The sequence below is a fragment of the Pipistrellus kuhlii genome, unplaced genomic scaffold (assembly GCF_014108245.1).
Source record: "Pipistrellus kuhlii isolate mPipKuh1 unplaced genomic scaffold, mPipKuh1.p scaffold_m20_p_11, whole genome shotgun sequence".
Classification (NCBI taxonomy): domain Eukaryota; kingdom Metazoa; phylum Chordata; class Mammalia; order Chiroptera; family Vespertilionidae; genus Pipistrellus; species Pipistrellus kuhlii.
In genome coordinates this window covers 30,088,122-30,114,410 of record NW_023425416.1, presented here as the reverse complement: position 1 = coordinate 30,114,410, position 26,289 = coordinate 30,088,122, and the positions used below count along the sequence as shown (strand labels likewise).

The following is a 26,289-nucleotide window of genomic DNA, read 5'->3' as shown; positions in this document are numbered from 1 at the left end:
TGACTGGCTTATTTTGTTTAGTATAATGTATATCCTTTTTAATCTTTTCTAGGAGGATACTTCATCGAGACTTAAAATCAAAGAACATTTTTCTGAAAAATAATCTACTTAAAATTGGTAAGATTTTTGTGCATACATATGGGCCTAGCCAGTGGCCATGGACAACAGGGGTTGGGGGGAGCATATCCAGGGAGGGGTTTGGGATGGGAATGGGGGAATAAGGACAATTATATGAAACCATAATCAATTGAAAAATAAAATAAAATAAATAAAAATAAAAAGTATGTATTCTGGAAACCTGGGGAGCATACTATTTAGATGCTATCAATGTATCAAATTGTGGCATATGGTACCTAGGAGTATCAGAGAAACCATTGGTTTATTTAAAATTTTCAAATTTTTGTTCTTATTTGGTTGGGGACAATTAAACCCAATTATTTTGTTTCTGATTATCAATTAAAGTATAAGACATTTGCTACATGTAGATTCAACTTGTATTTTTTGAGGTTCTACTCTATTATATACCAGATGCTTTACAAGTGGTTCAACTTGTTTTACTAGTTTGATTAGTTACTACAGATTTTCCTTCCTTATTTTATTACAAAGCAACTATCACACAGAATTAAAATGTTGATATGATGGCTTTGTTAACCTTTGGTTTTTCTTCAGAACTATACCTTCACTCACAACTGCTACTGGATTGTTTAATCTGAAAGATGTTCTTAGAGAGGAAAGGTATAAAAGCATGCAACCAGTTAGGCAAATAGGGAGAAGCTGATTGATTCAAATTTTATAGTCTTGTTCTTGAAAAGTCTCAAATATTTTATTTAAAAAATTTCTTTATTGCAAATGAAAAACAAACTCTTCCTGCCACCCACAGATGAAATTGCAAGTCATTATATTCAGCTCTTTCAAAATCTGTTTGTTGTTATTCAGACTTGAAATAGCTTTTTATTTCAAGTTGCTGGTTCTCCACAACTTAAAAAAAACACACACACAAAAAACAAAAAATTTGGTTTACATAATTTATTTTACTGGCTCAAAATCATCTTTCTCCTATAGGACTTGTTTGTAAAGCTATTCACCAGCATTGAATAATTTAAAATATATCATATTCCTTTTCTTCCCTTTAAAATGGTATGAATCATTGCATATTAAAATTGTCAAATTAGATACTCAGTTGTTAATTTCCAGGGCTGATTTTCATTGTTTTAAAAATTCATAAAGATTATTATTATTTCAAGGGGATTTTGGAGTCTCTCGACTCCTGATGGGATCCTGTGATCTAGCCACCACTCTAACTGGAACGCCCCATTATATGAGTCCAGAGGCTCTGAAACACCAAGGCTACGACACCAAGTCAGACATCTGGTGAGTGGGCAGTGGGCAGTGGGCAGGGCCAAATGACTTGTTCATCTGCTGTCCTTAGAAAAGGATGCATTTTGGTTTTAGGATCATTTACTTCCTACATCAGTTCACTTTATCCCTTGAAAATCTGAATCATTTTGTGATCAGAGTAAAAGGTCTTTGGAATTTGGCACTTGATATATTCCATTAAATTGATTTTAAAGTGTTTTTTATTTATAAATTAATTGGCTGGTTTGGCTCTTTTCTTCTTGAACCACAAGGGAAAGTTCTTAATGAATTTTGATAGGTTTCTGTTAGCCTTTTAAATCAAACACTTGTAAACCTAAACACTGTGCTTTATTTTATTTTAAGTTTAATGTCCACCTCTGTGGGGAATGTACAGCTTAGCTTTGTTTTTTCTTCTTCTTGTTGCTTTTAAAAATTTTACTGAAGATGTTAGTCTTAAGGATAAACTTAAATTAAAAAATTCTGTGTTTTCAGTGATAGATGCACCTTAGATTTCTCCATTTCTCTGAACTGTCATACCAAAAGAATTTCTCCTTCCCAGTCATGGAACCAATTTAAATCTCAGTGCAGAAACCATGTGGAAAATTGTGTTCTGTTGTTAGCAATAGATTCTATTTGGGAAAATTTATTTCCCTTTGAAAAGGAATCTTACATAATTGTTAAAGGTTGAAAGGACAAACTGGTCAAGAGCTTGTTAATTAAGTAAATAGTTATTATATGCAAATCAATTTAAGTAGTCTGAGCTTTCCAAGATGAGCCACGTGAAAGATTGTGCCCACTTCATTCTTCTAAAGAGGCTAAAATAACAAGTTGCCTTTTCTGTGGTAAAGTAAAGGAAAGCACAGATGGGAGAGAGCACTGTCAAGAGGAGGTCTGGCTATGGCAGATCCCCAACCATCTGTCTCTTTGGTTCACTCTTGTGATTCATTCCTAGGTTCTTCAGTGGTTTTTTTCACCAACAGTGTGATTCTGCCATGGTGGTCTTTTTCAACCCACTTACCTTCTTGTCTCTAACATACTCTTCTCCCAGCCCTTCCAAAACACAACAAAATTGACAAAACACACACACACACACACACACACACACACACACACACACACACACGCAAAACAAACAAACAAACAAAACCCCACAAAGGTATATTCAGAAAGACGAGTTTCTTTAAATTTTGCTTTATTGATCATCTACTATTTGCCAGTGACTGTGTAAAGGCCTTGGGGTATAAAATCAAAAGTGATAGGATTTCTGACCCTCAAGGGAAGACTTCTTGCTCTTGTTAGAGTACATTTCTCCAGATTGAGGAAACTAGTCTTGAGCTCTGGATTGAATTTGAATTACATTCCTATAGTTTTCTTCACACTTAATAGTTTTTATGATGATGATGATGATTTAAAAATAGACACAAATAGCCGAGACTGGTTTGGCTCAATGGATAGAGCATCAGCTTGGGGACTGAAAGGTCCTGGGTTCGATTCTGGTCAAAGGCATGTGCCTTGGTTGCGGGCATATCCCCAATAGGGGGTGTGCAAGAGGCAGCTGATCCATGACTCTCTCTCATCAATGTTTCTAACTCTCTATCTCTCTCTCTTCCTCTCTGTAAAAAATCAATAAAATATATTAAAAAAAGACACAAATATATCATTTTATCTTGATTTAAGATTACAACATAAACTAATGAACAAAAATCGATCCAGAGACACAGAATCACAGAACAGACCATCAAACCTCAGAGGGAAGGCAGGGGAGAATGGAGTAGGGTGTGGGGGTAAGAGATCAACCAAAGAACTTGTATGCATATAAGCATAACCAATGGACACAGTGTGTGTGTAGGGGGGAAAGGGGTTGGAGGTCAGGGCAGGGGGTGGGGGCAGGCTGGGAGAGGACAATGAGGGGTAAGGGGACATATGTAATACTTTCAACAATAAAGAGTTAAAAAAAAAGATTTCATGGTATCTCAGGAAGATGTTACATCATGTCATTTGAAGTAAGAGTAAATTAATTTATGAAGCCCATCATTTAAGCTTTTGGAATTCCATTTAGCAAGAAGACAGGCTCATTTTGACATGTATCTACAATTGCTTGCCAAGTTGGTTGTGTATCTTAGGAAACTTGGGCACCAGAACACACCGAGAGTCTTTTTGTCCCAGTTGTGTACCTTCTTTTTAAAAAAAACAAAAACAAAAAAAAACTTCTAATATTGCTTAAAGAATTATAGGAATATTGGATAGTATTGCTCTAATTTTTTTAGGCTTACAAAAATGATATCTGACTAAGGCAAAACTTAAAAAAACTAACACCTTCCAAATATAAAAATGCAAGAGAATTTTAATATATCTTTTGCAAGGTTAGATCTCTTTATGGAGATTATTAAATATTCAGCAAATAAAGCTAAGGATTTATCACCATTATAACTCTGAATAACCACTTTCTTAGGATTTTAGGAGTCACCTTGGTTTTATGTGAATTAAAAGAAGCTTATCTAGTAATGCAATTTCTACTGCCAAACCCCAAGTGGAAAGAATAACAGAGAACTGTTAATTATAGTGGCAGATACATAAGTGTGATGAATAATATTTGGGAGACACTTAGAAAAATTAGATTGGATGGGGTTGAAAATTTTTGAGTCTCAGTATGTAACAGCTGTTTACTGTGGAATATTTTCTTAAGATTGGAAAAACTTGTGAATAATTGACAGGTGTTTTGCTCTAGCACAAATAGCTGTACATATTATATTTATAATGCTTAAAGAATATTGAAAAAGTGCTAATTATATTTTCATCTGTTAATGTTTGCCCATATGTAAATGCATCCTCATTTGGCAATCTGTTAAGCCTTTCGGGATTCATTTATTTATAGCAATCAAGTACAGGGAGTCTCTCTCTTAAAAGTGGGTTAGGTTCCAAAAGTTTAAACAATTATTTAGAAAGTTAGGATAATTAGGTTTTTTGAGGACAATACTTCGAACATAGTTAATTTGTAGAAACAATTGAACACTTTTTTTCTTCCAGAAGAAAAATACAGTATATGAGTTTGTGTTCTTAGGCCAGCCCTTTAAATTGACTTGAACTATGAATAGTTGGAATTTGTTATTTTGGCAGAAAAACAAATAAAGGAAAATACCATTGTGACAATGATACTATAATTAAACAGAATATTTCATTGTTGGTCTTATCTATCTTGTAAGAGGTCAACCAGATGGCTCTTTGATCTTGTGGCTCTGTATTCTTTGAGTGTTTTAAGTAGAGAGAATAGTACTAGTTAGAACAGTAGGGGTGTACAGTGAAGCTCTCCTGGTTTTGTTCAGAGATCTGGTATGGGGGTTGGTTGGGTGGGGGACCCTGGAGGAGTCTAGTTCACACCTAACATTGTAGTCAGGCTTTGGTGATCTTGGGTATAAATGTCAGACAAAGCTTAGCTACAGGTAGAAGAATATAGAGAGGAACCAGCACCTGCCTGGCTTACCAGGACTAAGAAAGTATCCTTATAGAAGAGCATTCTCAGTGGACAGGGAAAGAGGATAAGGAAGAAACAAGCCTATTACCTTCCCTTTTCTATTAAACCATCTATGCTAGAAGATTGAGAATAAATCTAGACTTCCCTTTTCTCTCTCTCTCTCTCTCTCTCTCTCTCTCTCTCTCTCTCTCTCTCTCCCCCCCCCTTAAATTCACTTAGAAACTGTGTGCTATTGATACTACTGCCTAGAAAAGTTTTCAACAATCTTTTTAACTTCCACTTTGATTACCTCAGTCTATGCCCTTATTATTTCTCTCCTGGAGTGCTTCAATATCTTTCTACTTTCTCTAGCTTCCTATATTCAATTGATTGTCTACAGTACAACCAGAGTAGAATTTCTAAAATAAGGAACTAATCATTTGACTTCTCAGCTTAAAATCCTCCAATGGTATGCCATTACCTAGACCTTGGTTGGCAAACTGCAGCTCACGAGCCACATGTGGCTCTTTAGCCCCTTGTGAGTGGCTCTTCCACAAAATACTACGGCTTGGGGGAGTCTATTTTGAAGTGGCGTTAAAAGAAGTTTAAGTTTAAAAAATTTGGCTCTCAAAAGAAATTTCAATCATTGTACTGTTGATATTTGGCTCTGTTGACCAATGAATTTGCCGACCACTGACCTAGACAGTCAAGTCCAAAATTGTTGGCATGGAAAGTAATCCTCATGTCTTTCCAGCTTCCCTCCCTTGCCTGCCACCAGCTTTCCACATACCCCAAGATCTCCAAAGAACAAGCCTATTTTCCGGTGAAGGATTTAGGAAAGGGAGAAGTACGGTCAGGTTGGCAGCGGTTCTGATAGCTAATGTGGGGCCAGCAAGTAGCTGGCTGCCAACAGCCCCTTGGTCTGCCTCCTAGTGAAGGAAACTCTGGAGCAAAAGAGCACATTTCTTTCACCTGCCAACCCTGAGGGGTGAGCACTAGTGTCATCATTTTCACTCAACAGAAGCTGAAGTAGGAAAACATTTCAGTCAGATGCTGTAGATCTAGGCATTAATATATTTTTTGAGTGACTGGCATGAAATTATTAATATAAGCTGCAGATAATGCCAGTCTGGCCTGGTTAATTTTAAAAAGGTCCTCATACAATTGCAGCAGCAGAACCAGAAATAGTTACTCTCTCTGGAGTGCTTACTCTGTGCTTGACAGTCAGTGTGCTAAGTGCCTATATACTTAATCTAAGTATATTTGTTACTACAAAATGTAACTACTACATATAATTGTATAACCTGCTTTTTTTTTTCACTTAGCAAAATGAAATTGTATTGCTCCTGTCTTCAGTTCTTCAATTGGCCAAATTCTTATGGCATGAAGGGCATGGGACCACCACCAGGGAGGGAAATGAGATTATCTTCCTTCAAATATTATAAAGCTCAATTGTGAAAGGAAGTAATCAGAAAGAGCTGGTGTAAGCAGGATGAAATGCACCTAGACTTGTTTCTAACATTTTATGGATTGTCCCCAAAATATGATAGTATATGGGGATGATATGGTGGAAGTAGCACTTTTCTTTTTCCTTTTAAATATTCTTCTAAAAATTTGGTTTCTCAGATACAGTAGCCACATTTCGAGTGCTCATTTGCCACATGTAGCTACTAATAATTGTCTATAGAAATATAGAACATTTCTGTTGTGGCAAAAAATTCTATTGGGCAGTCCTGAGCTATTCTGCTACCCCCCTTTAGGCCGTACCCTTAGGTTTTCATATATTCACCCAGCCTTTTCATGGGCAGGTCCCATCCCAGTTTCAGCTGCTGTTCCTACAGTGGCCCACTGTGCTTTTCAGCGAGGTTCTTCTGTTCCTGGGCCCTTTAATTGCCTCCTTGATTTCTTCTGCTGCTTCTCACACAGATGCTGACACTGTGTGAGTCGCATGGTGACTGAATTTGTCTCCGTTTGCTTGTATTTTGAGGTCTGAGGAGACACATTGACATCTAAGTTTATTGAAAATGTAGGCCATGCTTTTTGATTTTGTTATCCAGGTGTTGTGTTTTACATGGGGATTCAAGAAAGATCCAGGAACTATACTTCCAGTGTAGCCACTGTTTACCCCCAAATTCAGTCAGCATTTTAACAAACCCCCTGTGTGATTTGTTTGGATATTAAAGCTTGGGGGAAAAACAGTCAAGGTTCTGGGACATGACAGGCCTTTAATAAACAGCTAGTTGCTTTATAATATGGCTTCTTAAGTTTTTGTTCAAGCAGCCCAATGTCTTTCATTACATTTAGATGGAGTTTATGTTGATCTAGTAAAGACTTTTTATTTAGGGTAACACACACTAAAGTAAAACCCACTCCTCTTGTATTAACTTTCTATTTATTCAACTGCTTAAACTGTGTGTACTCTCTTCTAGATCAATGTCAGGATGATCTCCAATTACATCAACTAAAAATATGTATTATTTAAAAGATCAATATAGCCTTCCCAGTCAACCAGAGGTATGCATCGCTGTGGGTAGGCTTCTCTTTGCAGAGTCTGAGCAGATTTCAAAGGTTGAATTTAGTTACCTGGAGACAAGACAGAGCTTGAGCTACATTTGCAATTCATCATCAACCGTTGTTTCAGAAATCCTTTGGGCAGTTCTGGTCAAGTTGAGCAGATGGCAAGTCTATGGAGTTCAGGTGTAATATGCTTTACATGCACCTGATGCCAGCCTTTCCTTTCACTGCTACATTCCCTCCCTCAGGGATCTATTTGCTTACCTCACTGTATTTTGGAAAAATAGTTAGCTGTATTTTGGAAAAAGAAAAGAATGCAAATCATAGACTTCTAAGTAAAATACACCTCTCACTTATTTATTTCAACTCAACCCTCCAGCCCCTTTCCTTGCTTTCATGTTGCTAGATTTAAGACCTGGGAGTCTAATAAGAAAAAAATCTTCAAAAAGGATGGAAGTGATGGCTTTGAAATGATATAATCATTCCCATATAGAAATGTCTGGTTGGAAACTGAAGAAAATAAAAACCATAGGTACATAGGTATACAGTTGGTAGCATAAAAGTATACATAGTAGATAGGTTTGAAAATCTTGCATCCCAAGTATAATGGCAGTTTCTATAGTCAGGTTGTCTCTTATTTCGGTTACCTATATCCATTCTAGGACAGGTGCAGTGGGACCATAGCAGGTTTCTGCCCATTAGTTACTGGCTGATAACGGAAGTCTTCTAACATGTGCTCTAGTGTGAGCAAATATCACCAAATGAAAGTGAAATGGGTAAGTGGGAAGCAGCATGCCTTCAGTGTAGCTGAGAGAATTTCCAAAAAAGAGAAAGGTCTTGTATCAAAATTAATACTAGGACATTAAAATGCTTTAACTTCCTTTATGTTTTTTAATCTGTATGCGTTTACTGGCATAGTCTTTTTCCATTAAACTTTATTCTACATAATTATTTTTATTTGAGGAGAGGGTTCAGTGTGACAGAGAAACATTGATTGGTTGCCTCATGCTCACACTCCACCATGAGATCACACTACAACCTGTGTATGTGCTCTGACCGGAAATCAAACCCAACAACACCTTTTGGTGTACGGGATGACACTCAACCAATTGAGTCACTCTGGCCAGGGCTATTATACATAATTTTTAACCCATGTGATATGTGGTTAATATTGTTTTATAGGATTAATGTTGATCTATACACATTCACAGAATTTCTTTTCCTAGGCTCTTTATTCCTTCTTGTATCCTGTGCCTCCCTGAGACCATGTTTCTTTCTTTGAAAGCACCCCTTTTAGGGTAATTCTTAGGCTGTCCTGCTGGCAATGGATTCTCTCAGTTTTTGTTTGTCTAAAAGTGCCTTTATTTTACCATTATTGAAGGAATTTTTTTGTATCAAAATTTAAATATCTGCTACTACACCAGATACCATTGAACAGATGGATGCAAAATTTATTAAGCTTCAAATGTGTTCATATTTTACAATGTTTACATTGATCTTGGTGTTCTAGTCAATATCGTGTGATTTCTCCTAACATTCTCTTGTATTCTATTGTAAGATTCTGTAATGGAAATAGTCCAGCATTTGGAAAGAAAAATGCCTTATGAAATTGACCAAGTGATTTAACTTTCCTACGCCACTTTCCTCATATGTAAAATGAGAAAACACTGTAAAATTATGCGGTTCTGATGAGATATATATGAAAGTGCTTTGTAATATGCAAAGTACTAATCACTTGGAAATTTTTCCTTTTTAAGTAATAGTAAATGAAATATATTATTATTTGCTGGAAAAGAAACATTCTCAGTGTATATCCTCTTACAAATGCAAATTTTTCCAAACACTCACAAAATGGTTAAAATATGGTATTTGTGTATGTATTTATTTATACATCAACTGCCTTTTATGAGATATAGGACAATGTTAAAAGTTACATAAAACACAACTTACATAAAGTTGGTTGTAAATTTATTCTGATCTTTCAAGCAAGTAACATGATAAGGGAGATTTGGCCAGTTATATAATTCAAAATACCCATAAGATTTAGAGAAATCCATTATTCAAGAGAAGTGCAGTCCTTTCTTAATACTAAGTTCAGGCAGGAATTTCCCCCTTAGTTTTCTTAATTACGTAGAATTATTTGAAAGATTATTCTGTTGGTTTAGAAGTTACTGATTTGCATGGTTAGTACAAATCAGTGTTGGACTGATCTAGAATTTTAATATTCTGTCTCATACCCCTGAAGGGAGAACTATACATTTTAATGTGAATTGCAAGTAGCTGCTCTTCCACCTTACTTGTAAATGAATTATATTTAAAAAACTAATAAAGAATGCATTTTCTTTTCAAAATGCTTGGATACAAATTAGGGGGAAAGTTAGGCTGATAAATTAAAACTTTATTTTGCATATTAACATTCACAAAACTGTTTTAGGAAGATGGTATTTAACTGCATTTTATTTTTCCTTCATAGAAGTTAATTCAGAAACTTTGTACTACATTGATTAAATAATTATTTGGCCCCTACTATGTGCAGACATATTCCTATTGGTTTGTTTGCTTTCCTTTGACAAAAAGTAGTCATTCAGACTTAATTTTTTGCTCTCTTCTTTCACCTTTTCTTTTTTTTAGTCAGCATGTACTTACTGTAAGTGGAACAGAACATTATAGAACTGAGGCTTTTAAACAAATGACTGAAGCATATGTTAGTGCCTCACAACCGTTGCCCTAACACCTCTGAGGTTTTGTGTGATGATTAAATTTAAAAGAGGACATTTGTTCCTTATTTCAGTTCTTTGACTTTGTCTTCAGGTCTCTGGCATGCATCTTATATGAGATGTGCTGCATGAATCATGCGTTCACTGGCTCCAATTTCTTGTCCATTGTTTTAAAAATTGTGGAAGGCGACACTCCTTCTCTTCCTACAAGATACCCAAGAGAACTGAATGCCATCATGGAACGGTATGGAAATAACATGTTGCCATTGAAACAATTTTAAATTGTGCCTATATTTTAGTTCATCTGAAAAATAATTTTCTTTTTGAACGTTACAGCATGTTGAACAAGAACCCTTCACTGAGACCATCTGCTATTGAAATTTTAAAAATCCCTTATATTGATGAGCAGCTACAGGTACTTAAAATGAAAGGGATTCTGGGAAGCACATATTAATTAGAATTAATATACATTCTAAGGCTTGAAGCTATGCTGTGGGAATAAGAGGCATTAAGAGGCAGTTATAAGAGAGACACAACATGTTTTTTAAAGCAGAGAGAAATTATCAGTCAGGACAATCTGGTGCCCCAGATATTAAGATCACGATTTTCTGCCTAAACTCAACATCCATCCTTAGGGCTCTTGGTTTCCAGATCTTACTGACTTCAACACTTGGTAAATATATCCCTGTTAGGCCAAGAAAGGAATGCTACTCATAACAAAACCTGGGATTTTCACTGAGCCATTATTCTCCCACCTCTTTATCATGAGGTGATAATTTGTATTGATTAGGTGAGTTTATTTTGCTTTTCTGTAAATTAGGAAATTGGATGTAGAGAATTTGCCTCCAGTGACAAGAAACAAGCAGATGGTACCCTCTCAGGAGGGTTTTTGTTTTTGTTTTTTAAACTTCTTAGCCTTTTACAGTATAAATTCCTCGGGCAAATTTCCTTTAATTTTATGAATGCATTTAATAAGTCTTCAAAGCACTCATTTGAGAATATGCATACCTTTTCATCAGTGTCCAGTTCTAAATCCACAGCAGAAAGGACGCTGACTGGGTGTGCATTCCTTAGTTGAGTGGGACACTGCTGACACTGGGGGTGCAGAAAGAAAGGCACAGACATGACTTCTGTCCTTTGGAAGCTTGACTGCCAGTAAGAGAACCCAATAACCAAGGAAAAGTAAGCAAATGTAAGATAATTATAAATGCTCAAAAGCATGAGGAAGAAAGCAAATAGGAGGCTGTAAAATAAGGGAGGGGGAAGGGGCTACTGGTGAGAGAAGGAGTAGATGACCTGTTGACTCCAGTGATATGGTGAGAAGCGCCAGCCACGTAAAGATTAGGATAAGGCAAATGAGGTGGATGGATCGTGTCTTTATTTAAACTTTAGATATTGTGTTCTCCATGGCTTTGGGGCATCAATTTTGATTTTCTGATAGTCTTGCATTAAAATTTCCTTTATTTTTGGCTACTGAGCTTTATGGTGCCTCTTAAAGTTTGCTTCTGAGGTGAGTGCCTTACTCATCTCACCCTAGTCGTGGCCCTGGGCGTGTGGACATGGTCTATCTCAGAGCCAGAGGTGGAGGAGCTTGTGTGTTCTTGGAGCGGAAGGAAGGCCTGCCCTTGCCTGGGTAGCAGGGAGTGAGAGAACGGCAGAGCCAGATGGACTAGGAGAGGGAGGCAGGAGCCGGGCCACTCAGGATCTGTTGCATAAGCTACCATGTGATGTTTTGTAACCCTTTCTAGAAGAAAAAATAGCTACCTATGGATTTTTTTTTCAAGCTCTCAGATATGGTCAGTAATAGTGCAAATTAGAAAGGGTATAGTTGTATGTCCTTCCATTCCTGAAGAGGTGTCTTTAAGGTGTGTCAAGGTTGTTCTTTTTTTTTTTTTTTCTTCAGCACCTGATTTGTAAATATTCAGAAATGAGTCCAGAAGACAAGAATTTGAATTGTCAAAAGGAAACTGCTCATATAATTAATGCCATGTAAGTAATTACCTTGTTCTTAGAATGCCCATTAAGCATAAATATTAAATGCATTTGTCTTTAAATATCTATTAGTGCTAAGCTGTCTGCATGGAGTATCCTCAAATTCACTTAAGTCTTGCCAAGAAACTCAGGAGCGTCAGTAACCTGGCGTTCCAAAGCCCTTTGCCTCAGGTGGAAGCAAATTGAAATCATAAAAGTTTAAACCACTGCACAGCTCACAGATCTGCTGGGTGGCTCTGCAGTTGCCTTGTAAGTATATAGAGAAATTAAAATCTCAAAAATTTAGTGATCTATATGTTAATGCATCTTCCATATTAAGCATAAATCGGTTTAATATGTTATTCATTTAATAGGATCTGTCAGAGTATCTATTGAAAAGACAACATAGTGGAGTCCTATGACAACTGAAAATTCACTTTCTTGAGATATATCTAAGAACTAGAGAATGTGTGTTTCAAAGGAACCATAACTACTTCCTGGCCTAACTGCTGCCTCCTATCTCATCAAAATGTCTGTGCTGGAACTTGCAAGAGCCCAGAGTACGAGGGTACTTCAGAACAGCCATGCACAGCTGTGCAGACTGTGTACCGCACAACTCCAGGGGCACCAATTATAGAGACCAAATGTATAATTTTTCTGAAGGAGCTCTCTATTTAATGTTGTGAGTGCCCAAGGGGAATGACAGTCCCTGCCTGGAGCTCTGCCGGGCAATGGGGAAGAACAGTAGCCCCCATTAGCCTGATCTTCAAGGCCAAATAGCACCAATATGCTTCTCTACTGCCCTGTCCCAACGTTTGTCAACTGCATCATTTGTTTTCCATCTTGACATTCAAGCTGAGGACACTGGTCCATCAAAGATATTCAGTCTTTGTTCAATGCATGATCTCCAGTTAAAATAGACTGCACCTCAAGGGGGGTGCATATTTTTTTAGCCACACTCCTGTAACATTTGTCTTTATGGGTACTACCTATTCTTTCAAGAAAGCCTGGATATTCTAATTTTGTTTTGTTTCATTAGTTGAAGATGGGACAGTAGTAGATAACTTATTTTTTTTTAAGTATTTTTATTGATTTCAGAGAGAAGAATAGAGGGAGAGGGAGATAGAAACATCAGTGATGAGAGAGAATCAGGCCCTCCTAACTGGGATCAAGCCTGTAACCCAGGCATGTGCTCTGTCTGGGAATAGAACCATGACCTCTGGTTCATGGGTCGACACTCAACCACTGAGCAACACCAGCTGAGTGAGCACTTATTTTTTAAATATTGGACTAATTTCCAGTTATCATTTTGCACTGCAATTATGAAATACTGCTGACAATTAAAGTGTTCTAGAATTCAGTTGTTTGGATGGTATTTCACATTATGAAATATTGATTTAAAATCATCACTGTTATTTTCAAGATCTATGACTATGCTTTAAGGAGAGCTGTTTGGTATTACAAAGTAAGGGACATTCCCTGGAGGCTCTGGTCTGGACGGTATTCTGGAGGGATGAGACCTGTCTACAATGGTCATCACAATTTTCTCATCAATTTCCTACTTTGTTCTGCAAGTTGGTACAGAGACAAATGTCACTGAGAATGTGGTTATAGACATTTCAATATATCATTAGTGTAAGCACATTTCTGTAAAGATAAGGCTCTTAATAATATTGGCTAACATTTTGGGGGCAATGACCATATGCTTGGCTCTGTTATGAGTACTTTACATGACTGTACTCATTTAAACTCCCAACAACCATATGAAGCAGGTACTATTTTTTTTTTAATTTTATTGTTTAAGGTATTACAAATGGTAGTACATATTTCTCTTTTGTTTCCCCCACACTGACCTCCCCCCGGCCTCCTCTACCCTCCAGCACTTGCCCCCGTCCCCCACCCCCCAGTGTCTTGAGTCTGTTGGTTGTGCTTATATGCATGCATACAAGTCCTTTGGTTGATCTCTTACCCCCACCCCCAAACCCTCTCCTATTTTCCAGCTGTACTTTGACAGTCTGTTCGATGCTTCTTTGCCTCTATTTTAAAAATATATATATTTTATTGATTTTCTTTTACAGAGAGGAAGGGGGAGAGAGAGAGAGCTAGAAACGTCGATGAGAGAGAAACATCGACCAGCTGCCCCCTGCACATCCCCCACTGGGGATGTGCCCGCAACCAAGGTACATGCCTTTGACCGGAATCGAACCCGGGACCTTTCAGTCTGCAGACCGACGCTCTACCATTGAGCCAAACCGGTTTCAGCTGCCTCTATTTTTTTTTCAACAGTTTGTAATCTTCTTTATTATCCATAAATCAGTGAGATCAGGTACTATTATTTTTTAAATGATCATAAAGATGCTAACTAACTTCCCGAAAGGCATATAGGATCTGAACTCAGAGAATCTTTCTATCCCATCGATTAATCACTATGCAATGTTTCCAGGAAAACACTACTGTATTAAGCCTAAATATATGACATATTCAATGAAATTTAGCTATTAGAATACCATCATTTTGAATACTTTTTATGTCCCAGAATTTGTGCATACATCATCTCATATAATACTCATTATAAACCATTCTTTTATTCTTCAGTGTGCTTTCATTTTTATTTTTAAAATTAAATTTATTTTTTCCTATTACTATTTATCCCTTCTATGCTGTCTTTCATCTCCACCCATCCCCCCTTCTCCCCATAATCACATAACAACCACACTGTTGTCCATGTCCATGAGTTCTTTTATTTTCCTTTTTGCTCAATCCCTACACCCCCTTAACACCCCTCAACCCCAGCTGTCTGCCTTCTATCTATGAGCCTGTCTCTCTTGTGCTTTATAACCCATTCTTTATTAAGAAAACTGAGGTTCAGAGGAGCTCAGTAACTTGCCAAAGGCTACAGAGCTAATAAATGAGGGTGCACATGAGATTCAAACCCTGCTTATTTCCAAAGACTGTTCTATCCACATGGTCGAATTAGTCTGCCTGTCTATTTACTTCTTAGTGACCAAGATCCTAATTTTTCTTACATTATGAAAACCAGTCATAAGCAATGAAATAAGCAGAAATGTGGAAAGTACATAATTTGCTTTTAAACAAAAATCTAATTTGAAAAATATTGCCAATTAGCCACAGTCCTGGTTGGCTCATTACCTACCCAGACTTTATTAGTTTTTGCCTGGCATATCTTGAGATGTTTTCCCCTTTTCAGTAGTATAATGATCCTCTGTAAAATATTTGTTTAATTTTTCTGAGCGTGTGTGTGATGTGCGGGGAATCTGTGTGTTCTCTAGGCAAAAGCAGATTCACCTGCAGACGCTGCGGGCGCTCTCAGAGGTGCAGAAAATGACCCCGAGAGAAAGGATGCGGCTGAGGAAGCTCCAGGCAGCTGATGAGAAAGCCAGTAAGCTGAAGTAAGCGGCCTGTCCTTAGGGCATCCCAGCCCTCTGGCCACTTCCCAGGGCTCTGGGGGAATTTATTGAAGAAAAGCAAAGACAAAACAAGAAAACAAAATGCATGCACTCATCATACATGCAATCTATTTATTTATTCCCTCATTCCCTCAAAAGATAGCCATTGAACCATGGGTGGTGGTTGGATGCCAGGCATTATTAATATTAGGCTTGTGTGAGAAGAAAGGTTGGATATCAGGGCGGTTACTAAGGATGCAAATATTGGCAGCCTCCAAATGAAGCTTCACTCTCGCTGACACCTTCTGGACATAGCCCAGTGAGATGGTGACAGGGCAACTTCAGGACCTGGTCCTCATTCCCCAGATGCTCGCTGCATCCCCTCTGCCAGGAGACCTGACCCTCCTCAGGGAGAAGAAGGTAGTGGCAGGGAATTGTTGGCCTTAGGAAGTGGTTTGGAAACAGAGCTCTGTTCTGTCAAGTGAGGCCTGTTAGAACGTCTGTGCTCCGGGCAGTGCTGCTAGTGGGAACTATCACTGGTAATTAGAGTGTTTACATTAAAACTGTTTTTATACACAAAAGGAAGGCGTAGGTCATCTACATGACATTTAATATTTTCCTTATTTAAAGGCAATGGCTTTTAAGTGAAGTTGGTCTTTTAAAAAAAAAGTATTTTATTGATTTTTTACAGAGAGGAAGGGAGAGGGATAGAGTTAGAAACATCGATGAGAGAGAAACATCAATCAGTTGCCTCCTGCACACCTCCTACTGGGGATGTGCCTGCAATCAAGGTACATGCCCTGGAGCAGAACAAACCTGGGACCCTTGAGTCTGCAGGCCGATGCTCTATCCACTGAGCCAAGTGGAGTTGGTCTTGATTTTAAGAAAGACTCGCATCGGAATTGTTTTTGATAGTTATTTCTAGGATTTGAGAGTAGTTATGTGTTTTAGATTTTTTTAAAAATGGCTCTGTTGTCAGAAGGTTATAACATATCCATTTATAGACAAGAAAATTTGATCACATGGATGTGCAGTGAGTTTCCAAAAAGTATAAATACAAGTTAGCACACAAGTAATCCCAAGAACTCAAATCGTCTTCCAGTTTAGTAACAGATCTATTAAATTCAACTCTCCTGTAGTAGAGAAAATGTGTCTGAGAAAACAAAATGCACACAAGTCTGGGTAGGTAATGAGCCAACCAGGACTGTGGCTAATTGGCAATATTTTTCAAATTAGATTTTTGTTTAATAGTGAGTCCATATTTTTTCTATAAATTCTTTGAAATGTTGCTCTATGTCCTTGTTTATGTGTTTATTTCATCCTGAAAGCAGTTATCGCATTATTAGTATGTGCTAGGCACTGTTCTGGGTATCAGGGACACCCCCCTTCTCTCGCCCCCCCCCCCCCCCGTTTCATTACAGTCAACAACACCCAGGGCTCAGAACTGTCTGCTGTGTTTTAGGAGTCCTAGAGCATTGGTCAGCAAGCTCATTAGTCAACAGAGGCAAATATCAACAGTACAACGATTGAAGTTTCTTTTGAGAGCCACATTTTTTAAACTTAAACTTCTTCTAACGCCACTTCTTCAAAATAGACTCACAGGTCGTGTATTTTGTCGAAGAGCCACACGCAAGGGACCAAAGAGAAGCATGTGGCTCGTGAGCCATGGTTTGCCGACCACTGACCTAGAGCATCCCTGTGTGTTAGCTTTAAGGGAAGCAAGTGGGTGTGGCACTGCACACACATCTGCATGAGAGGAAGGCCCATCGGCCCGGCTTTCCAACACCCCACCTTGCCTATTGAAATAGGGGTCACGCTTACCTATAATAGAGATGTGGTTTTGGTAAATAGCAGCTATTTTTCTACATTTGCTTTACATCCGCAGAAAGCTTGTGGAAGAAAAATATGAAGAAAATAACAAACGAATGCAGGAATTGAGATCTCGGAACTTTCAGCAGCTAACTGTTGATGTACTCCATGTAAGTACTCTTATTTTACATGTTACCTAAAACCTTTTCTTACTGACATAAGAATTTCTGACATAAGAATTCTGTGTTTGTTAGTATGTGTAAACTACATGTGTAATCAGCTGATAGAAACTGGAACCTTTTTTTTCTGACATGTTCATTGCTTCTAAGGGGTTTTACCCCCTAAGATTAGAAATTTAGAAGTACAAATATGGTAATATTTTTAGAGTACACGGATATTGAATTATAATCTTGTACATCTGAAAATTATATAATGTTATTAACCAATGTTATCTCAATTTTTAAAAAATTAAGTAACTTTATTCTTGAGGTTACCACATGGCAAATAGAATGTAATTTCAAGTATGATTTTACATTTTAGTGTCAGATAATTTACTTAACTTTTTTGCTTCTTAAAAAAAATATTTATTGATTTCAGAGAGGAAGGGAAAGGGAGAGAGAAAATTCAGTGATGAGAGAGAATCATTGATTGGCTGCCTCCTGTACACCCCCTACTGAGGATCAAGCATGTAACAGCGAACATGTACCCTGAGCGAGAATCAAACTGTGACTTCCTGGTTCATAGATCGGTGCTCAACCACTGAGCAACACCAGCTAGCATGCTTTTCTTTATTGATCCTTCACAATAATCATGTTTGTGTTCTTTTTCACTTCTGATATGATTATTGTCTATGTTAAACAACAACACTACATTAGGACTTGTCCCTCCTTCAAACCAGAGTCACTGGGGGATCCTCAAGTAACAAGATGAGGCTGAGACCACAATGCAGGCAGAATCTCAGGAGACTTTGTTAGCTATATGTTATCCCATAGAACAGGGAGCAGAGTCCAGATCTTGGCCCAACTTAGGATTTTGCAAAGATTTTATGAAATCCCCACTCCACATTGCCTGCTTAGTTCTTCCCAATGCTATGCCCTTTCCATCTCAAAGGGCAGCAGAAGCAGGAGAGGAAGTGCTTGATGCTGTCTTGGCCAAAGATGTTGGTTCATTCTTTGTTTTTCTAAGATTCAATATCACCAATCATTGGTCCTGAACTTTCCAGAAACTTGTTTCCTAAGTTTGCATATGATGGGTGCAGGAAATGCTGCAGGCAGATATGTGGCCTTGAAAATAGTACCCTTGCCCGGCCAGCATGGCTCAGTGGTTGAGCGTCAATCTATGAACCAGGAGGTCATAGTTCAATTCCGGTCAGGGCACACCATCTAGGCTGCAGGCTCAATCCCCAGTGTGGGGTGTGCAGGAGGCAACCAATCAATGATTATCTCTCATCGTTGATGTTTCTAATTCTCTCTCCCTTCCTCTCTGAAATCAATAAAAATATTTTTTTTGGGGGAAATATGACCCTCTTCTGGCTGGTTCAGTTCGGCAGACAGGGTTGCTTAGCCCTGCCCACTCCTCACCCCTGGGTCTCTCATCCTCTTTTTGCAATTACAGAGTCGTTTCTCTCTGGCCCATTGCTAGCACCCCACCTCCTCTCTTTCAAATGTCACCTCCTTTCAGGACACCTGTGACCTCTCAGATTCACAGTCAACTGGCCTTCCTCCAAATTCTTAGGGCTTAGAGGAGTGCTTCTTAAACTTCAAAATCACCGGTCGGTCTTGTTGAAATGCAGGTTCTGGCTGGCTTGGTCTGGGGTGGGGCCTGGGAGGCTGCATTCTTGGGAGGCAACCACTGCTGCTTGCCCAGGACTGCAGTGGACAGGCAGGGGGCTCTTGAAGGCAGCAGGTTACCTTCAGACGAGGGAAGACCTGGAAAAGCCACCTGCGGATAGACCTTGCAATTTCTCTAGGAAAATAGGCACTTAATGGGGACAGCAGAAAAGCAGGAGTAGCCTGAGGGAAAGCTTTCTTGTCTCCCTCCCCCCTCCCCCTTCCCTAGAAGGATGCAGGGTGGAGGTCTGGCGAAGGGGCAAATTTAATCATATTCACAGGCCCAAGAGCGAGGCAGGTTTAATGACACTCAGAGAACAAAGGAGGGAGCAAACGGGAAGCCAAACACTTGGCCGAGGGACTGAAAGGTTTTAGACACTCAAGGAGAAACATCACTGAGCTGAAAGGATAAAACAAAATATTTTTTTAAAAAATTGAATTAATCAGGTGCAAACACCAAAGAAAAACAAGATAAAGGAGAAAAGGAAGGAAGAGGAAAACATTCCTGTCTTTGCCCATACTCATATTTTATGATTTAATTTCTTCCTAATCTCATTGGCGCTTCTTCTTCCTTCTGTCTTGCCAGCTGAAGCAAACCACCCTATATTTCAAAAGCAGTTGTAGGAGCCAGAATCTGAGTTACAGGAGGGGATGGGGTGACTATGTCACCTCCTAAAGATGCTATAAAAAATGTGAGGCGTTTAGCACAGTGGCTTGTTTCGTTTTGCAGACCCTCGCTGACAGGCCTTCTGTTTTGGCGGTCAGAATGTGGAAGCAAGTTGGGCACCGTTTCTTTATTTATTTTTTATTTATTTTTAAATCAATCTTTATTGTTCATATTATTACAAAGGTTCCTCATTTCTTCCCCCCTCCACCAGTTTCCCACCCCACCCTCTGCCCCCTCCCCACCCCCCATTGTCCTCATCCATAGGGGGCACCGTTTCTTTAAAGGATGGGAGCTTAAAAGCAACAAATAGCATCATACACACAAGCCCAGTTTTTGTTTTCTCCTGTGGCATGTGCGGCTGGGGAGGTATCAGAATTGGGTTGCTGTGAAACGTGCACAGCAGAGCAGGTCTCCATACGTGAAATAGTAATTCAGGCCAAAGATCAGATCAAGCCCTCTTCCTAAGAGAAACAGTTACAACAATCCTACCTCTTCTCCTCAAAGAGAACCTCCACACATCAAAGTCCTTGGGAGTCCAAATGCTTATTTTCCAATAATTTCTGGAGTACATATAAAATTCCTTTCCTGCAGGTCCCTGTTCTTTGTTCTTAAAGTTGTCTGTGTGCTATCCCTGATGCTTTGAAATTGAGATCAGTTTCACCTCATGCAACAATTATTATGCAGTAAAAGCAACGGACTTCTTAAAAACATCTTATGACTGTATTTTCACAAAAGCTGTCCCACAGTGTGTCATGGCTTTTATTTACTCATTTAAAGTGAGGTAGAGCTTTTCTTTCTGTTTTTAATAAGAAAACACTCTTGGAGTAGTTCTCCACGGAGGCCGCACATCAAGGAAAACAGGTCATGTCAGCATCAGCTCTAGGCTGTAAACACATACACACAGACACACATACATGCAACTGCAATAAAGCCAAGTGGCTTACTGAAACACCTATTGATATATTTGAGAAATTTACGTTTTTTGAAGTATGAATTCTTTCATATGGCCTCTTAGATCTCTTTCTTTTAGGAAACCAGAATTTATAGACTCAGAATGTTTAAAGCTAAACAAGAATTGGCAAGCATCCAAATCAATACCTCAAATTTTGAGATGAGGAAACTGAGTGGAGCTGGACTAGAGTGAGGTGAGGGATGATACCAGGGGTGCAAATTTGAAGGGGCACTTGTTCTCAGCTACCAGTCATTCCCCATCCAGCCTGAAGGTCAGTGTCTCCTTCAGTTCTGCACCCTGGGCGTTCCCCTTGCCTCGCCCCAGTCACGGCCCTGAAACTGAGGCCTCGGGAGGTTAAAATGTTTGCCCAGTTTATTCAAAGCAATTTCTCTATCCCAAATTTGAAAATGCTAACATGTTTAAGGGAGAGGATTAGGTAGGCTTCCGTTTTCAAATAGTCTTCTAAACGAGAATATCGTTTCATTTATGAAGCACCATTTACTTTGGTGCTTCATAAATGTGCTCAGAGCTGTCACCCAATAGGGGAGATACATCATAGTCTAATGGTTGTAACGTATGTTTCTCACAAACTGTTAATTACCTTCCACAAGGAACCTGATGGTCCGACTCCAGAGAACCTGCCTGAGTCTCGGCCCGTCCCTTGCCTGGACCTTGGTGGACTTGAGCCAAGTGTAGAGGATGCCATAGCTGACCTTGGAGATCGTGGTAAGAGTTTGCATCAGTATTCAGAAGGGTGCTTTCAGCGGACACGTGGGTGGACGTAGCTGGGCACATGGGTGAGAAGCCCTTCGTGTATGTGAGCTCCTTTCATCAGTTTTGTCCGAGGTGGGCTGTGACCAGGATGGAAAGCAGAGAAGCCAAGGTTTGTCTCTGCTCTCCTATTTTCTTCATAATAGTGAAACTTGTACCAGGTGAGGGACCTGTTCTGCATGGGTTAACCATATGGTATTAACTTGACTTTGGCACAATGCAGGACTGTAAGTGCTCTGAAGCAGCGGTTCTCTCTTCTGTAAATGTTTTTCCTGGCCCTCATAAATTTAAAGTGACGACGTGAAGTCAGGTTTTGGAAAATCAACTATTTAGATGTGCAATCACTGCCAGAAAAAATGTGCTCAGAGCTGTCACCCAATAGGGGAGATACATCATAGTCTAATGGTTGTAAACCAGAGTTTGGGAGTAAAAAGGCTGACTATCAGGGAAGCCTCTAGCAACTTAATCCATTCTGATCCAGGAAACAAGAATAATATCTCCTCTAAGGTTGTTGGGAAAAACAAATGAGCCCAGCCACAGGATGTGCGCTTAGCTCAGTGCCCAGCACAGTGAGAGCCAAAGAAGGTGCCGCAGCTTATGGCTCTGAAAGGGAGGGTTATGACAGGAGGAACTTCTCACTCTGTGCCACTCTCCCTAGTGCCGAGGACAAAGTGCCAGGGCATTGTAGACACTCAATAAATATTTCTTGAATAAATGAATGAGTGGATAAATAAATGGAGGAAGTACCTATTAGTCTGGACCTCTGAGAAGCAGATGCCAAATTGTACTAAAAGTACAAAAATCTTATTAGGGGAAATGCTTGCATAAAAGGAAATAGGAAAAGAGCGGGAAAATGTTGAGACCCATCAGAACATGGTTCGAGTTTCATTCTAAGTGCAAAGAGAGGGGTTTGGTGGTGTGAACTAGTCTGCTTAGCCAGACAATGGCAGCCAAGGCATCAGGAAGCCAACTTTAAGCAAAGTCAGCCAGCTTAAAGTATGGTAGATCATGTATGGATATACCAGCCAAACTGGAAATCGTCCAGTCTACTCCCTGCACTCTGGCAGGAGCCTGTGGGGAGAACACAGGGATGAACTACAGAGCACAGCAGCTGGGCCCTTGGCCAGCCACGCTCCTTGTAGTTGGATGTCTGTGAGGTGCATTCTCTCTTGAGAAGGGCTGCATACCGGGATGGCCACTCTCTGTGGCAGTAACTGAGTTCTCTTCTCAAAGTGAGGATGGAGGTGACAAAAGCTGGCTTGGTTGGTCATCTCAGCCCAAACTGGCATTTGGTGTCTCCCTGATTGAGGCATGAGAGCTGGGGTTGCCGGCTTCAGCTGCAAGGAGACTAGCACCTGTTGCCATTTAGGTTGGCATTTGCCAACTTTTAAAACGGTGCTGTGGCAGCCCTCGGGTAGCAGATGTCATTGACAAATAGGTATATCAGGTGGATTTGTATGTATCTTAGACTCCTTTCAGTCATTTCTTTCATGTTATTTGTTATTTTCCACAAATAGAATTTGGAAGCATAGAAATATTCCAGGAGCCTTTCTTTCCAGGAACATGACACTGGGAGTTAGGCCATTGGGTAGCTCCTGTTTTGTATGGCTTGTTGCTAGCCGGGGAGGGCAGGGCCAGCACTGTCTGTACAGAAGAAGCCTCTGGAAGGATGTTGAATGGGTGGGTAGTCTAGGATTGAGAAGTCTGGACCTAGCCTCTGGCTATGAGGACAAAAAGTACTTATTTTACTCATTTTATAGTCGAGAAGCCAAAGACATTAAGTAATTTGCTCCAGGACTCTAAAGCTCCTCTCACTAGTGCAGCCCCTTCCATTGCCATCTGAGTGTCTGGATTTGGAGGTGGTAGGTAAGAGCAATAGATGTGCAAGAAGCACAAACATGCCGGATGCATTGGACTTTCCAAAGGCAGAGACTCTGTGTGTCTCTAGGTCTTTACTGTAAGCTCTAGTAGCCAAATGACCCCTCAGCTAGCCCTGCCACAGGTTCCGGCTGCTACTGGAAGGCCCATGCTGGTGTCCTTCTCACCTCTCCTTTTGTATTTTGTCGTGGAGGTGTCAGTATGGTAGACCATGTATGGATATACCAGCCAAACTGGAAATGGTCCAGTCTACTCCACTGACCATCGTGTAGAATGTCCACAATAAAAAGCTGTAAGATCCAAAAACACATAGTACTTTTAGTTGGGCGAGTGTCCTTATAAAATACTTTAAACATTCCCTTTATTTATTCCTCTCTGTAAATTTGTATTCTCTAAATTCTATTCTCTCTTAAATATTAAACTGAAAAGGGAGACTGGGAAACTATGAAAATGGAACCTTCAGGTTGATCACTGATGAGAGGAATGGTGGGCAGCTACAGGAGGATGAGTGAGCACATGGCTTAATCCTGAGACTCTGAGGCATGAGATTCCGGCACATGGGGATGAACCATGAGTGATCATTTCCCCGATTCCCTTTGGCTTTTAGAAAACTTCCTCTGAACTTTCAGCACCCAGAGGAAGGTTTCTTTTGTTTGTTTATTTTTTTATCTAGCATGTACATGTAAAATAAAATTACACAGCCACTTTTAAGTTCCTATGCCAAATGTTTAATCAGTCTTTGATGTTGAATGGAAAAATTCCCTCTGGGATATAAGGATTTAGTTGCAGGGAGAGAAGACAGGGTAAGACATAATTTACATCCGATAGGCATTTACTTGACTATAGCTGATTTAATCTAGCCAGAATCACAGCTAACTATTATAATCAAATGAGAAAGCACAAATAGAACATTAAAGAAATTACCCCTTTAGATCCAGAGACAGAGAAGCATCGATTAGGCCATCAAATCTCAGAGGGAAGGCTCGGGGGGTTGGGGGGTGGTGGTAATGGGAAGAGATCAACCAAAGGACTTGGATATATGCATATAAGCCTAACCAATGGACATAGACACCATGAGGGTGAGAGCATGAGTGGAGGGGTAAGGTGGGGGGGACAATGGGGCGATAAGGACACATATATAATACCTTAATCAATAAAGAAATTTTTTAAAAAAAATTAAAAATAAAATGAAATAAACAAAATATTAAAAAATTTCCTCTTTAAATATTAATATTTAAATCCTCATATGTAATGCTGATTATTTCATGAACATTTTAATTTTTGCCAGGCACTTCATTGCACTTCAGCCTTATCTCAGAAGCTCACAGCTGAGTTTCAGAATAGCATTATTTTTTTGAAAAGCTGTAATAATCTGAGACTCCCACTCAGAGTATGGCTCTCACCTGGATTGTGCAAATGAGGAGGCATCACTGACATAGGCCTTGCTGCCTCTGACAGCCTGATCAGCTGTCGCCTCTTAACTTTCCTTTCACCCACTCCTTGAGCAACAAAGCCCCTTCCCTGCCCTGGCCAGTGTGGCGCAATTGGAGTGTTGGCCTGTACAACAAGAAATGGTAGGTTCAATTCCTAGTCAGAGCACATACCTAGGTTGCAGATTCAATCCCCAGTTGGGGTGAATATGGGAGGTATGTTTCTCTCACATTGATATTTCTCTCTCTCTCTCTCTCTCTCTCTCTCTCTCTCTCTCTCTCTCTCTCTCTCTCACTTTCTCATTGAGGTTTCTCTCTCTCCCTCCCTCTCTCTGTTTCCCTTCCTCTCTCTAAAATCAATAATTATTTAAAAAACAAACAAACAAACAAACAAACAAAAAACCTTCTCTGTGCTAGGAGAAAACTTTGACCCAAGACAGTCATTCTTGGCTTGCCCAAAGGAAGCCCACATGCCCTTTCCAACTGTGGGCTGCTCTATGACTTGGGGTATCATCTCTTCCTTTCACTTGTCCAAGTGGAAATAAGGTGATTTACATCCTGTTGGACAATGATATATTTTTGTTGTTTTAACTTTAGAAAAGAAAACATCTATGGACTGCAATTCCACTTGTATATTGTTTCCTTGGAGAAGTGAAAGCATGTCTATAAGATCTGACACGAAAGTTCTTAGCAGTTTTATTCATAGTACCAAAAATTAGAAACAAGAGTCAATCAACAGGCAAATGGATAACCAAATATATATCGAGTTTATCCATGCACTGGAACAATACTTACCAATGAAAAATGAAAAATTGACAGTAAATACAATATGTGTGCATATCAGAACTATGTGCTGCATGACAGGGAGCAACGCCGTCAGGTCTCCCAGGACTAGTGCCCACCCAAGCAGCCTGAGCACAGAAGGACGGAGAGGGGGAGCCCAGACCCTGAGCCCAGCCCAGACGGAGAAGCTGTGGTCCTTCTGGCTCGTTAGCCCCCAGAACAGAAGACCAAATTCCACTTCTGTATCCTCGATGCCCCACCTCTTCCGGAGCGTTAGGTAACTTAATGGCTTGATTTATAAACATAAATTGACGGTGGTTTTATTTCCTATTTATCACATACTCCACTGAGTTATATTTGTGTCTTCACCTGACTCTCATATTTACTTCTGCGGTTCCTCCCTCATTTCCTGAGCTGCAAAGGATAATTGGAATAAATCTAATATCGCGTGAAGATGTGCTGACTCTCCACCCTGGGGCATAGTTAATAATTTAGAGTGTTCCTCCCGCGTGACAAGCTGGGTAGGTGCCTCTCACTGAAATTTAAAAGACTATATCTAATATGAAAAATTAAAGCAGATGCAGAATAACACCTGCCCAGCCAGCCACTTCCCTCTGGTGTCCTAATCAGGCATAATAGGCACAAGAGGAAATCAGTCCCCAGCACAGCGGTTGTTGGCACCCCTGAGCCTCTCAAAAGAAATTTCTCACCTGGGAGAGCTGGGTGTGATCCCATGGTCCCTCCCTTCACTAAC

The 26,289-nt window shown here is 39.6% G+C and overlaps 1 protein-coding gene across 5 annotated transcripts in view; it reads left to right on the top strand.

The window, feature by feature from the left end:
• The window catches only part of NEK11 (NIMA related kinase 11), a 135,061-nt gene that overhangs the window by 45,109 nt on the left and 63,663 nt on the right, over positions 1-26,289 (top strand). For 3 of the 5 annotated variants that reach the window (XM_045579298.1, XM_036431501.2, XM_045579299.1), the window contains 8 exons: positions 53-117; positions 1,245-1,371; positions 10,133-10,282; positions 10,375-10,453; positions 11,942-12,027; positions 15,300-15,419; positions 17,302-17,395; positions 21,285-21,399. In XM_045579298.1, the coding sequence (XP_045435254.1) occupies positions 53-117; positions 1,245-1,371; positions 10,133-10,282; positions 10,375-10,453; positions 11,942-12,027; positions 15,300-15,419; positions 17,302-17,395; positions 21,285-21,399 (836 nt within the window). The remainder of the gene's footprint in view (positions 1-52; positions 118-1,244; positions 1,372-10,132; positions 10,283-10,374; positions 10,454-11,941; positions 12,028-15,299; positions 15,420-17,301; positions 17,396-21,284; positions 21,400-26,289) is intronic. The other 2 variants (XM_045579297.1, XM_045579296.1) reach the window with 2 other exon arrangements.